The sequence below is a fragment of the Rhinolophus sinicus genome, chromosome 3 (assembly GCF_057876585.1).
Source record: "Rhinolophus sinicus isolate RSI-liver-muscle chromosome 3, RSI-T2T, whole genome shotgun sequence".
Lineage (NCBI taxonomy): Eukaryota > Metazoa > Chordata > Mammalia > Chiroptera > Rhinolophidae > Rhinolophus > Rhinolophus sinicus.
Window position 1 is genome coordinate 175,950,558 of NC_142503.1, and position 15,615 is coordinate 175,966,172.

Genomic DNA, 15,615 nt, shown 5'->3' on the forward strand with positions numbered 1-15,615 from the left:
CTATTTTTTATGCGTGGGGCATAAATCCTTTCCTGCTATTTCAGCATCAGCAGTGACTTGCTGGTGAACTGGCTCTCTGTTGTTTGTAACATTTGCTGATTCTCGTGGTGTAAATACTGCTCCCACTGTGCCCATTTTCAAGCTGCCAACACGACACTGCTGCACACAGAGCTGGGATAGAGGCTTATAGTCCAGTCTTGCAAACTAGGATGGGCTGGTCCCGTACACCCCTAACAAATGAGCTGTGTTTGTCTTACTCTCCCTATATTGCTTCTAAGACACTCGTGGCCATCCTCTCCTAGCCAACGGAGCTGGTAGTGACATGACCAAGGGTGTTGGTTAGGACGTGGGATGAAGGATTGGTGTACTGCACAGCCCACCCGCCACAGTCCCAGGAGCACACTCTGCTCCTTTCACTTACAGCTTCCATCCCAAAAGCTGCAGGTGTGACATCCTGCCATTGAGGCTTCAAAGGACCGAAAGCCCTGCTAGCCCCTTCCCTCCTTTAGAAACTTCAAAGGAACAGTTGAAGCATTCACACCTTGCTACAATTTTCAGCAAAATAAGATAATTCTCTTCTGTCGTTTTTTTTTTACTTCTCCTCCGCACTTCACACTCCCACTGCTATTTTCCTAGCAACTAATTACTCTGTTCTTTGACTCTACACTCTCTCCTTCCTTGTCAGTTGTTACTGCAGCTCCAGCTTGGAGCAGAACAGGCTCCTTGAGGCACGCTGACCTTTCCCCCCACCCCCTTCTCTTGGTCGCCTGGATCCTGAAAGCCATAGGCACCCAGTGTGGTGGTTGTACGTAATTGCAAAACCCATGTATGTTCACATGGGAGGGTTGTTAGTTTTGAAAAGGCAGGGTGTTGTTTTTTTTGTTGTTTTTTTTTTTAATGAAAAAGGCAGTTTAACAACAACAAAGTGGCGCTTCAATAACAAATGTCAAACAGGGGTCTTTTCCCTGTTCTCAGGAAATAAGAGACCCCTCTGAATTTCTTTTAAACTCAAGTTTTTTAAAGAGAAGAAGGGACAGGAAAAGTAAAGCAAGATTTCTGAGCCCCTACTGTGCACTGGACTTTTTAAAGAAATCGTCATAGCAGCTTTACTTCCATGAAAACAATGAGGAGAATGAGACTTAGAGAGTTTCAGTCACTGCCCAGAGAGCAAACACAACCAGCTGGAATGGCAGCATGCTGGAAGCAGTCCAGCAGAAACAGGTTCTGGTACTAACCTGGGGGCTTCACGACAGGGCTTCCCCCAGGGACTGAGGTGTCAGCCTGCAGGAGAGGCCTCTTGCCCCCGTGCATCGCAGAAACGGAGCTCCTGACCTGCAATCATCTATTGGTGCCTATGCCCTCTCAACTTTCAACAGCCTGTCTCTTGATGAGATGAAAAATACCCAGATAACAGATTAAGTTGTGGTGTTCTGATGGTGTAGAATGGGAGTGGTGAATCTTTATTCTGTGGAGGGCCAGAATGCTATAGTTTTTAAAGAAAGCACTCAAGGGCCATTCAGAAGAGGGAAAAACAAACAAGTCACATAAAAGGACCAAATTACCTTTTAAATAAGAATGGGTGACAAAGGTTTTTCTTCATTTTAAAACAAGTATTTGAGAGTGCAAAAGCAAATGCTTTAGAGCTAGAAGGATTTTAGAGATCATCTAGTTTCAATCTCTCATTTTTCAGATGACGGTAAGTGTTTTTACAAGCCAAGATCACATGGCTTGTCAGGGACTTAGCTGTCCTCAAACATCTAATTTTTCTGTTTCAAGAGTCCAGTGTTGGATATTTTGTTCAATCAATGTACTGTTCAGTTGTTTTTCTATCTGTATTTCTTACTGTCTTAAGAGAGGAGAGTAATAGGTAATAAGAAAGGAGAAAGTCAGAAGGAATAAAAAGACTGCAAAAGAGAGTAAAGGGATTGACTTTTCAATTAACTTATGGTTTTAGCCTGTCACGATGTGTCACCTTTAGTATTGAAATGGTAATTTTTGTTGACCATAGCTCTTTAAAAATTGAGGTTTCCATTTTTTCATAAACTCTGCCCTGAGTTAAATGCAATAGTCACTATAAGGTAGTGTGGGGACTTGAAATAGAAGTATACTTTAGTTAAAAGCTGAACTAATTCTGTGGGTTCAAATCCTGGCTCTGCCACTTCCTGGCTGTGTGGTCATAGGCAGATTAATCTCTCCAGGTCTCCATTTTTTCATCTGATAAATGGGGATAATGATACACACACTTCAGTGAGTAGTAGTGAGGCTAGATTAGTGCCTGCTCAGTTGTGAGCTATGAGTGTTAGAGTTACTGTTTTTACTTGGGATGGTACAATAATCCTTTTATAAACTTTCATGCATGTCATTAAAAGCCAGCTTTTATCTTTGTTCTTCAGTGGACTACTCACTTCTGGATTCCATGTAGCATTCTTGTATTTTACAGAGATAAGTAAGTGATCGAAGCTAGTGGGTGGTCCGCCTTACCACGGCGGAAGGGTCAGAAAAGGATGGCTGAGATGTAGCTCTGTGGATCCTTTGTCTTCCATTCTCTATGAATGAATCGTCTCTCCCTGCTCAGGCTTTGTCAGACTACATTCTGTAATAATAGACTATGCAGAAGGTTTCTAGTTACATGTTAAGAGTAGTGGAAATGAAGTATAGACTATAGAGAAGCAGTATTTTTGGCTATTGGGGTCTTTTAACTAGAATTAAATGTTACACAGCTTAAAAGACTATTTTAAAGTGTTTGAACTAGGTGAAAGTTTAGTGATTATCAATTCCAAACCTTTCGTTTTGCAAAGAAACTAAGGCTCCAAAAGGAAAAGCAACTTGTCTTTTTTATATACGTCATTATCGTTTCTGTTACCATTATTATCCTCTAACCTGATACAATATGGAGGTAAAGCAGCCAATAAAGGGATTGTAAAATGCAGAGTATCACAAAACTAAAACTCAGTGAGGGAAATCTCAGTGTGTGGGGGTGGGGTGGGGGGAGAGATGTGGCCTAGGGGAAAGTGTTTGAAAAATGAATGCCCCCAAATACATGATCTAAAGTTCTGTACATGTGCTGGTTCCTAGCAGCCTACAGAAAGGGGCAGAGAGGATATGATCCACTGAGTTTACAAGTTCGACCATTGCTGAGAAGAAGAAAAGCTAGTCCTGATTTTGAGGTGGAGAGAAGTTTTCCCATGGGTTATTGTAAATTGTTATTATTATTCTTTTGGCAAGCGATAGCATTCTTGTATTATATTTACAGACCCAGAGCACTAGATACGGTATAATATGTCGTATTTAGTCAGCAGTGGGAGGCTTCAAACCATATTACAGTAATACTTCTCGATAAACAACCAAAAAAAATGTTGCAATGGCATAATTTTGTCAGAAATATCAGAATCAAAGCTAGAAATTATATCAAAGCCTAAGATGGTATTTCTTCATATCAGAGAAAAGGGTGTATTACATAAGTCATTAACTGCTCAGAGTAATGTCCAATGTTCTGTAAAGCAATGTGTTACAAATTGCAGGTCAAAACTCTCAAGTAGATCATAAAATCAATTTAGGAGTTTGCACCCTGTGTGTTTTTTAATAAACTGGATTACCACAGAATAAAGCAGAATTGAAGCTATCAGAAGAAGGACGCGATTGTGTGTGTTGGTGGTTGTGCTGTATCACAGTGTACAATGTATTTCTTACTGGAATTGTGGTCCAAAAACTAGGAAGGCCATTATCATTAAAGCATAAAAGGGGTACAACAGAACCTTAGGCAGAGGGTCAGATTAAGGTTGACCTAGGCTTTTGGGGGGTCGGGGGAATGGTTAGGAAACTCTAAGGAAAGGTGCCCACTGGAGATGGGCTAAGACTGAGGAGGGCGAGGACCCCAGCAAATGCACCTGCTCCAAAAGCAGCACTTTCAAAAGCTATGGCTATCATGGAGACAGGGGAGGGAATGCATTGTGGGGTATGTTTGAAATGTCAGGACTTACAACCCGAGATACATAGACAAGGTCATAAAAGAATGGCACTTTTGTGGTGCTTATTCTCTCACCAATATAAGCCCCTTCCCCAAAATGAAAACCATCATTTTGGATGCTCTTGGGACCTGCTCTGTCTGATACAGGAGCCAAAAGTCACCTTTGGATACAGAGCTCTTGTAATGTGGCTAGTCCCAAATGAGATGTGCTGTAAGTGTAAGGTACATATCAAATTTAGAAGAATGTAAAATACTTCATTAATAATTTTTATTATGGATTGATTGCATGTTGAAATGATAGCATTTGGGATATATTGGTTAAATAAAATATATTATTAAATTAATTTTACCTGTTTTACTTTTTTAATATGGCTAACCAGACATTTTAAAATTACATACATGGCTCATATTTGTGGTTCATATTTTATTTCTGTTAGACAGCATTCGTTAGGACTCTCCTTATATGAGGTGTGATCAAAAACTATGGTGAATGTTTAAATTAAAAAAAATTATTACAGTAAAAGACATATTGCCATTAATCCCCCTCAAAATACTCCCCCTCGCTTCAAACACACTTATCCCATCATTCTTGCCACTTTCTGAAGCAGTTCTGGAAGTCCTCTTTTGTGAGTGTCTTTAGTTGCACTGTTATGGCTGTTTCAATGTCCTGAATCGATTCAAAACACTTTCCTTTCATGGTCATTTTGACTTTGGGGAAGAACCAGAAGTCGCATGGTGCCAGATCTGATGAATAAGGTGAATGAGGACACACCGTAATTTTTTTTCATTTTTTTTAGTTTCAGGTGCGTAATGTTTTTATTGGACATAAATTGTCATACCAGAAGCGATGGGTGACCCGGAGTCTTTCCTTGTGATCAAAAGTATGGTGAAAACTGCTGCTGAGTGCCATCTCACGGAAAGGCAGGGATTTTCAATACGGGAAGCGGCACCTTGAAGCTTAGTAACAATGTGTGACAAGTTTCAACTTGTTTGGTGCAGTCAGGTGTGAGAGAATGTGTGCTTTAAAGTTTGCCGTAAATCATTCTCCATCATGACAACGCCCCATGTCACACATGGCTTCTGGTACATGGCAATTTCTGTCAAATAAAACCATTACGGTGTGTCCTCACATACCTACTATATTTCCCCGAAAATAAGACCGGGTCTTATGTTAATTTTTGCTCCAAAAAATGCATTAGGGCTTATTTTCAGGGGATGTCTCATTTTTTCATGTACAACAATCTACATTTATTCATGTACAACAATCTACATTTATTCAAATACAGTCATGTCATCTTCTTCTGGAACATCGTCATAACTCTCCAAACCCCAAATTCCGGCTTGAATTTCTTGCGACTCCATTTCCTGTAGAACCATTGGCCCCAGTCTCTCATGTCCAGCAATTGAGCTCTCCTTAAATGAGCACTTCTTGTCCATGCAGCCTGCTCGTAGTGCATTGGCAACACAGCTGGCAGTGATTTTATCCCATGAATTCTTCACCCAAGTCATGACCTCTTGCAGGCGAGGCTTCACAAAGGTTCCACTCTGATTTCTCTCCATTCTAATTTCAATGTAGTCATTGATTTCCATGTGCCAATGGTCCTTGAATGGCTTGTTTATTGCAATATCAAGAGTCTGGAGATAGGCAGTCATTCCTGCGGGAATCATTATTTGATCTATTCTTCTCTCTGCAAGGAAGTTCTTGATGTCTTTAGCGTGGTGAGTGCCAGCTGAATCCCAGACTAGCAGACCTCTTTGGCCATCTCGCAAAACAAGTGGCAGCATTAAATTGACCCACTTCCTTATGCACACAAAACTGCTTGTGTGCACCAGGCGTTTTTTGGTTTGAAGAACATAAATGCCTGAAACATGTTCAACCTTATCTTTTTTGCCCTTAGTGATGATTAGAAGTGGGGCTTTCTTTCCATCCAGATGAATTGCCAAAGTACAGGTAACACGTGCACTTTTGTAACCAATGGAGGGAATGTAGATTGACAAGGCACCCCTCTGATCAATTGTCGTTTGAGATCCTTGGCCCATAAACACTGCAGTTTCATCCATAGCAATCATGTTGGAGAGTTGGTATTTAGAAAAGTCGATACCATCAACAAAGGACTTAAATGCAAGTGCACGTTTAATATCTTCAGTATCTTCCAGTTTGAACAGTGTTGTCGATCTTAGAGACAGTTCATATCGCTGAAGGAACCCATCCAGCCAGTATTGTGATGCTTTGAATTCTTCTGGGGATATTGCTAACTGTGGTGCCATTGCAAGGGCAAATGCTTGAATATCAGCCCTGCGCACAACCAAAGCCTTTGCTCTCCTGTCAGCAATCCATTCACAGATGATGTCTTCCAGCTCAGGAAATAATGGTTGCTGACCTGATCCACACTTGCGCTTCTTAGCATTTCCCTCGTCCACCTGTTGACTGAGGTTATCGTACTCTGCTCGCCATTTTCAGACCATTCGGAGATCCAACTTCTTCTCTTTGCAGAAAGCCGTAAGATTCTTGCCCCAGGAGTCCTCCACGATTCCTTTCTTGTACTCGATGGAATAGCTCTTTTATTTTGCACTCATCTTGTCTGGGGGTCAAAATATTATTCCCTTTAAATCTACCATTAAATCAAGTGTTAATTGAAGACTTATGAGATAGGAGTGGCAACAAAAATGATGACAGTTAAGAATGATGGTCCACACAAAAGCAACGAAAAATTGCAGGCACCAAAATTCAGAAAACATTTCTTTATTTCACATGAGTGCATTAAGTACGTCTGTTACAACACACGACATATTGAATTATGAAGATTCATATTAGACGCACCACGCCCACGCGTTATTTGTGCGTTGTGTCTGTACCCCGATTGGTCTTTGGGCAATAAGTCTCTAGTTCATTTGTTTACATAAGCATTTACTCTTGTCCAAAGGCGCCCGCTTGGGTATTTACAAATACTTAATTATAATTTATGTTATCATTTCTTTTAAGTATTAATGTCAATAATATTATTTATTTATATTATATATTAATATTATTATTTTATAATTCAATACGTATGCTATGTGTTGCAACGGATGTACTACATGCGTCCATCTGGCTGATGATCTTAAGTGGAGCTTGTTTTTGGGGAAGGGCTTACATTACGAGCATCCTAAAAAATCATGATAGGGCTTATTTTCCAGTTAGGTCTTATTTTCAGGGAAATATGGTATTCACCAGATCTGGCACGCTGTGACTTCTGGCTCTTCCCCAAAGTCAAAATGATTCAGGACAGGCAGCCATGATAGTGCAACTAAAGGCGCTCACGAAAGAGGACTTCCAGAACTGCTTCAGAAAGTGGCAAGAGTGATGGGATAAGTGTGTTTGAAGCAAGGGCGAGCATTTTGAGGGGGATTAATGGCAATGTGTCTTTTATTGTAATAATTTTTTTAAATTTAAACATTCACTGTATTTTTTGATCACACCTCGTATTATCTCTAAAGTACTTCTCAAAGAGCTTTTTCACAATCACTCATAACTTTTCTTTCCAAATCTTCCTGCCTGCTTCTCAGTCTTTGAACAAAATTCCTTTAGGAAAGTCATTTTTTTTTTTTCCACTTAGTGATGACATTCAAATGCACAATTTGAGTTAATGCTTTAGTGGGAATAGGTTTTTTTCAGTAATTTGTCTATCAATCAAGTTAATAATGGATCCTTCCATGGTTGTTTGGGTAAAGGGAATGGAAAGTGGGTTCCACATTTCCCAAGGTTTGGGGATTGGTATGGTGGCACAAAAAGGGGCTAACGTGACAGAAGTCATTTGTGCCTGCCATTAATTTCACTCATGCTGCTACCTGGAGACAGCCCTGCTATGGGAGATTTCTAACTTTGGGAAAGGAAAAAAAAAAAAAGCCTGATTTCAAATTATGCTTTGTTCCCTGGTAATTTGATAATTGCAGAATTTTTGTAGTTGTCTTTTTTTTGTCCTCCTTCTGAGCTAAATTTGGCTCTTAGTTTGGATTTCAAGATTTCCCCCACTTAATTTTTTGACTACCAGGATGCCAACAAGTTCAAAATTGTACCCCCTTTTAGATCCCCAATCATAATACGCAATCAAGGGTGTGTAAAGCTGACTGTTCGTTTCCTCCGAGGCCTCATCTGAGGGGCCTGCTGCCCTGTCCGGCTGTCCTGGTGGCCTTTACTCCTCAAGTTTTTGTACTGACTCTGCCCCCTACATTCCCATCTAACCCCCACCCACCCCCAACCAAGGTGACCTTAGGTTTCTTTGTTTTTTATGGACTCCATATCTCAGACGCCACAGTTGGAATTAAGCAAAGGAAAATACTAGTGTAATACTTCCTGAGGTTCTTGTGTTTGAAAGGAAAATAATTATAGGGATGGTTTGAAGTAGACGATGAAGTGTTTGATCCATTTCAACTGTTAATGAGAATCAGTGTGGTTCCACCAACAAGGAAAAACAATATTAATTTGTCTTGTCTCTGTGCCCTCCCATTAATAGGAGTTGCTCTGAAACCTACCGCCTGCCAGTGATGGAGTACAAGATGAATGAAGGAGTTTCGTACGAATTCAAGTTTCCCTTCCGAAATAATAACAAATGGCAGAGGAACGCCAGCAAGGGTCCTCATGCTCCCCAGGTCCCATCCCAGGTGCAGAGTCCCATGACCTCGCGACTGAATGCCGGGAAAGGAGACGGGAAAATGCCTCCTCCAGAAAGAACTGCCAACATTCCTCGCAGCATCTCCAGTGACGGGCGCCCCCTGGAGAGGCGGTGAGTTTGCCTTCACAGGTTTGCTCTAAGTCTCTGCCCCCAGTTTGAATAGCACCAGCTTTTAGGTCTTCCCATAGTGTATTATACTAAAAATCAAGAATTAAAACTGAGATGCATGCACGAGGTGGCTTTCAAAGCATGGTAGCATTCCAAAGCCATAAGGATAAATGAGGATATATTCCAGCATGGCGTGCGACCGTGTGTAGTGGTGGGTGTGCTTTGCTCTTTCATTTCCATGTGGGATCAACAGAAGTCATCCCTGCACGCTTAGTCACCGTGTGGATTAGAACTTGGCAGTTTCTTTGAGGTGACGTTGACCCTATTATCGTCTTTGACGGTCTTTGTCTTTGGGGATAAGTATATGATAATGGCAACAGAATGCTGGGTTTTGGTTGAGTATCTGTCCTTTTGTTAATGAAGAATTGTGAGAAAGGAAAACAACCAGTACAGCACAAACACATTTTCCACTTCTCTGAAAGTAGAAGAAAATAGTGGGTGTGTTAAAACAAAAACACTCAGTCCTGAGTAAAATAAACAAAAAGGAGAGGGATTGAGAGATCCCAAAAAGTGAGAAAACAAGATGTGTTGTTAAATTGAAAGTCACAGTGGATTCCCTCACAAATGATAGCCGATTAACTCTTCCTTGACAAGGACACCCTAGCACTTCGAACCACAGTCTAGGCCAAAAATGAAACTAGATTAACTACTTTGAAAATGTAAGGAAAAATTGGCTATAAAATTTTAAGTAATTACACTACAAATTTGTTACCCGTAATTACCTACACGAATGAAAGAGACAGTTTAATTCAGTAACCGCCTAATCACCTGCTAGAAGAAGCCAGTTTCTTTCTGTCCACCCGCTGTCCTTTCCCCATCACTTCTGCTAGTCTTGATCTCATCTCACAATGTGTTTGTGGCTCCCACGCTAGAAAGGAATCAGAAACCCTGTGCTGGGTAGAAGGAAGGTCCCTGTGGGAGCCAAAACGTGACCCTGACTCATCTGAGCAGCAGGAACCAGGTCCAGCTAGAACAGGATGGTAATGAAAACTGGTTCCAGCTATGCTTAAATAGTCATGGTTTCAAACTGGGAGCAGAAAGCTGGATGTTTTAAAAACCACACTGTGATGTCTTTTAGTCTAACTTTTGAGCTGTTGCATAAAACATTGTCACTTAGCTATTTCAGAAATACTAGAATACCATGTAGAGAGAATTTAGTATAAAACAAACAGACAAACAAACAGTAAAAAAGTAGTCTTTCTGAAATTCCGTATTCAATCCTGGCGATTCGTTTACAGAGCCTTGCTATTTATCTCAAAAGATTCCTTTCCCAGAGTGGCTGCATTCCCATCTGGACTCCTCTTGCTTTCATTATTTTTGAGGAGGAAAAACATCCAAGAGATCTCTGAATAAATTCTTTGTTCTACACATCCCACACTTGGCTCTCTCTGAGGTGTGTGTGTTAACTGGAATTCATGATTTGGCCCACATTTTGAAAGATGAACCTAGGAAAACATTGTTTAGAGAAGGCCCTTTTTTTCCTCTCAGAGCTATTTTCTTTCCCTCCAGAATGATCATCGGGCTTTTACAAGTGAAATTGTTTTTGTGTTTTTTTTTATACATTATTTCACATAATACAGTAGCAGAATATATTTCAGTTCCATGTTGAGTTTAATTTCTGCAACAGAAGCTGAAGCTTCTCATTGCTGAACATACTGACCTCCAAAAGTGAAAATATTTTTTGTAGCTAATTATCATCCTGTGATACAAGCAGCTTTCAGTGCTAGACAATGCATCAACTCCATTTTTTTTCCAGATGGAACTCTTTGAGTTCTAGAGGTTATTTCTGCATGTACTTGTGTCTGCCTTTCATTTTAACTCCACCCGGAGGAAAAGGAATCTCAGTGAGTGTTCCCCATAATAGACTATAAAAGCAGCCGTGTAACTCTCTCAGCTGTATAAAGTGGCAGAAGTGAGGCCACCAGTGGTTTGAGGGGAATTTAACCTCTATTCAATACCCTCTAAGGCCTCTTAGTGTCAGGTATTCTTTAGGGCACTGGACTCAGATTTCAGATCTTAGATGGAAGGTGTAGGTGACTTAGAAAATCTCAACCCTACGTTTCCAGGATATTCAGGGTATTTGGCTCTTCTTCATTTTGAAGTATGTAGTGGTTAGCTGGATAGTCTTCATCTGTGAAAATTTAAGATTTTGATTACCTGTGCCATCATTCCTAATTTTTATTAATACAATATTTCTTTTTTTAAGTTTTCACTTCAAGTCATAATTTGGAAGGTAATATTTGAGAAATTCTGTTTTGCTACTATTTCAGGAATATTTGGGTATTCATAAAGTTTACCACGAAATATAATTCATAAAATATACTAAAATATAACTGAAAAAATTCAGCATTCCTTTTAGTCTGGCTGAGAACAGAATACCTTACTGAGATATGGAATGGAGACCCCTGGCGGCACATCCATCCATTTTACTCCCCCCCTTTATATCAGCCCTGCCTCCGGTGCCATTTACGTCTCTACCTGGGCGATCTCTAAAATGTGGTATAGACCTTTCAGATGAATCACAAATAGAACAAATGACAAGGTCTGCCATACCTTGGATCTTGCCTTACCAATAATGGCGGGGGCCTAATATTGAGACCAAATTATTGCCTTTACATAGTTGTTTCATTCAATTAATTTTTCTCCCCCAGGTTATTTAGGCAGGTGGGGTTTAACTATAGAGAAACCAGCTGTGTGAGCTTAAGTTATGATAGCAGCCGCCTCAAGTCTGTCTGTCCTGCCCCTGCTATACGGATCTGCCTACTTCATTCACTGTAGCTGGATCCTGCACAGTTCATTTCAGGTGAAAATGTTAATTTACTACCTGTAGACACATAGCTTTTCTTGAATTGTATGCAAGATCCTAGACTTCAAGGTCATTAGGAACAACTTAAAAAAAATATTTGTGGAACAGATGATCCTTTTTCCTTTAATACCAAGGTCAGGGTTTTTATGACATACTAAAACATGTTGGTGTTTGTAGTAACAAGAATCATTTAGCTGAATTGTGTTCTCTATATATTAATACATTGTTAAGAGAAACTGATGTGGTAAGAACAGATGACCCATTTGCCATCTAAGCAGAATAAAGTCTGATTCTATTTGTTTTAAATATATAAGCTTTATGCTCTCTAGGTAACCTTTTGAGTATGGAATTTTATAGTATTTGTGGGGCTAGTATTTATTAACAGAATTAATATGTTTTCAACCAAAATAGGTACTATGATGCAATCATTATTTTGGCCTCAAATTTTTCTAGAGTGTAAGGGTAGAGCTGAACTAAAAATAGCTAGCTGTAGCACATTGAACTGAACACATTGCTGTGTTTATACATAATGCAGGGCCAGTAATAAAACCCTAACCTGTGTTAATATGCTCAGAAAAGTTTAGCTATTTCAGGGGCTTTGCATAAACAACAGACATCTTAGCATATAAAAAAAAAATTCCTTTCTCTTTTTTTAGGTGAAGTATTACCAGCCTTATGTAAATATGTGGTGTTGGACCTTATCGAACTATTGGTACTTTTAAGTTTTCCCTGCTGTGCTGCACACTATTCCCCTTCTCCTTTCCCTATCCCCACCCGCATTTAGCTCTAAGTAGCTCCATTTATATGGAGCTAGATCCGGTTGCATTTGCAGCCCCTCAGCCCCTCCTCAGCAGAGGCTAGCACCATACAGGGCTTGAAGAGTGTGCCTGGTGGATATTGTTGAAGCAAATTTAGAGAGTTCTCCTCTCGGAGAGCATCATAGTCATGTGCTCATCCAGTCTTTATTTTAAGAAAATGCTTTCTAAATTTATTTCCTACAGGTTCTGTGCTAATCTTCACTGTCATTTTCTATTTTGAGACAAAGCAAGCACCCATTTACTTGCTTTTACATTCTTACTCTTCCTTTATTTAGAATATTAGCTGCGGTGAGAAGTTTCAGGACTTGTACTTTCGAAATCCTGGCCACTTGGATTGTGGTCCTTGGACTTGACTTGAAGATCCTTAAATCGTGGAACTTGTGAGCTGCTCTGGGCTTGCAGGCTGCGTCCCATTGACCCCCGTGTTTGTAAAGCTAAAGTCACCCTCCTGCAAACTCCTTCTTGCCGGCCAAAACTGTACTCCTGGTTTAGTGGGGTTTTTTGTCATCTCTTTAAACCTGTCTCATCACCCCCACAACTCTGTGTCCTCCACAATTCCTTCCTCATTTTCCTCTTAATCCCACACTGCACAATATCTCACAATAATTTATTTCAGTAACCTCAGCTATCATCTGTAGGTGGGCACTTCCTTAATGGTATACAGAGGGTGCCAAAAAAATGTATACACATTTTAAGAAAGGAAAAAACTGTATTAATTATAATACTCAATACATACCGATAACAGATGAATACAAATCGTGTTTGACTTATGCAGTTACAAGAGGTGCTCAAAGTGGTTACCATCAGCGTCCAGACATTTCTGATAATGGTGAACTACTTTTGAGCATAGATAACATCTCCTAAAATGTGTGTGTGTGTGTGTGTGTGTGTGTGTGTGTATACACATATAATTTTGGCACCCCCCCCCATATATTTTGCCTTGACCACCTTTTTGCTTTCCACATTCATATGCGTGACTACCTACTGAACATCTGCACTTGAATGTCAGTGTGTCATACAAGTTCAAACTGACTTCGTTTTCACTCCTGCCCCTCCGTCAACTCTTCCTTCTCAGGTGTTACCCACCTTGGTGAAGAGCTTTGCCATCTGCCTGAGTATCCAGAGCAGAACTAGGATTCCTAGTCCCCTTTTCCTCCATCCTCATCCCCATATCCACACCTATTTAGTTATCAAGTCCTTAACTTGTGTTGAGTTCCTCGTTTTTAAGCTCCCTCCATGTCATTGCCTTAGGGGCTCTCATTTCACAGGAAGATATTTCTGGCCCAAACAGCTTTCCACCCCTCCATGCTGCATGTGCGTGGAGGCCTCTAATCAAAATAGAAATGCTCCTCAGGCCATGCCTTTCATTTCTGCCTTCAGTCTCTAGTCCGTCTCCCACTGCAAGTTACCTACCAGGCTCTCCTGTGCTCACCCCTGTCAGCCCAGGCTCCGGGCACGCACATGACTCGCTGTTGCTACGTTTTCTCTCTCCTTGGTGCTTCCTTGGCCTGCTGTCTGCTTGATCCACCCTTCCAGTCTCAGGGCAGCTTAACTGGTATTTTAACACCCAGCCCAGCTCCGCTACTGACAGGCTCCTTTAATTTCTCCTCCCACTTCTACCTTAATTGTCCCTCCTGGGAATGTTCAAATCCCTGAAAGTCTTCCTCCACAGAATTTATTATTCTTCATTTTAATCTTCTTCGTCCATCTTGGCACCTGATGGCAGTATGTCTGATTCATCATCGTATCCCAAGGACCCAACCACAGATTCTGGCATTTTAATAGGCTCACAATGAAATTTTTAAAACTTTATTTAGTAATTAAAGCAATAAGCAAAAGAACTTTCTTAAAGAAGCAGTAACAGAAGTAAATCAATTCAGGAGAAAATGTCAGTTTTTTTTTTTTCGTATTGTGGAAAAATATATAAAACATAAAATTTACCATTTTGCCCAGTTTTTAAGTGTACAGTTCAGGGGCATTAAGTACATTCACATTGTTGTGCAGCCATCACCACTGTCCATCTCCAGAACTTTTTCATCTTCCCAAACGGAAGGTCTATATCCATTAAACACTAACTCCCCATCTCATCCCTTGGTCTCCTCAGTCCCTGGCCACCACCATTCTCCTTTCTGTTTCCATGAGCTTGACTGCTCTAGGTACCTCACATAGGTAGAATCATACAATATCTGTCCTCTCGTGACTGGTTTATTTCACGTTAGCCTATCTTCAAGGTTCATCCATGTTATACCATGCGTCAGAATTTCCTTCCTGTCTTCGCTTGGGCTGCTATAACAGAATACCACACACTGGGTACTTAAACAGCGGATATTTATTTCTTGTAGTTCTGGAGGCGAGATGTCTAAGATCCAGGTGCCAGCAGAGTTGGTTCTTGATGAGCCCCCTCTTAGGTTTCGGGCAGCCGCCTTTGTGCTGTGTCCTCACATGACAGAGAACCAGCTCTGGTGTCTCTTCCTCCTCTTACAAGGGCACTAGTCCCATCATCGGGGCCCCACCCTCATGGCCTCACCTAAACCTAATTACCTCTCAAAGGCCCCCACCTCCTAGTATCATTACATTGGGAGTTAAGGTTTCAACGTAGGAATTTGCTGTGTGTGGGGGGGGCGGGCGGGGTACATTCAGTCCATAACCTTTCCTTTTTAAGGCTGAATAATATTCCATTGTATGTACCACATTTTGTTTATCCATTCATCTATCAATGGACTCTTGGGGAAATCCGTTTATTTTTATAAATTTAATTAAATAAAAGTGAAACATTCTGTGGTCATATAAAGCTATAGAATTAAAGCTCTGTGTAAGTAGAATTCTTTCATTTTTTTGGCTAAGTTCACAATACTCCTATGTTAAAAGTATATGGTGGGTAAAGCTGCCTTAAGTTGACTCATTGTGAAATGCAAGTTGTTCTTGATTAAATTTCCCATAGAAAGTTTCAGTTTGGTTGAAACTGAGCTTTGGTGTTTTTTTACTTGTCTGCTGAGATAAGGCAGAAAAGCACAGGGCCATACTTGACTAAACTCACCGGGCTCGTAAGGCTTCTTTTCACCCCCTCTTCAAAGGAGCCAGCATACTCTGGCATCCACATTGGAATGTCTAGATGATTTACAAGTTCACATTTGGTACAAAGATGTTTCCTATTTAAGATTCAGGAAATGGGCACCGTGGCTTAAGGTTGGCACACCTCCCAGT

General features: G+C 40.6%; 1 protein-coding gene across 21 annotated transcripts in view; it reads left to right on the forward strand.

Moving 5' to 3' along the window:
• Window positions 1-15,615, forward strand: part of SIPA1L1 (signal induced proliferation associated 1 like 1) — a 350,224-nt gene that overhangs the window by 263,294 nt on the left and 71,315 nt on the right. For all 21 annotated transcript variants that reach the window (XM_074327262.2, XM_074327274.2, XM_074327276.2 and 18 more), the window contains one exon: window positions 8,461-8,730. In XM_074327262.2, the coding sequence (XP_074183363.2) occupies window positions 8,461-8,730 (270 nt within the window). The remainder of the gene's footprint in view (window positions 1-8,460; window positions 8,731-15,615) is intronic.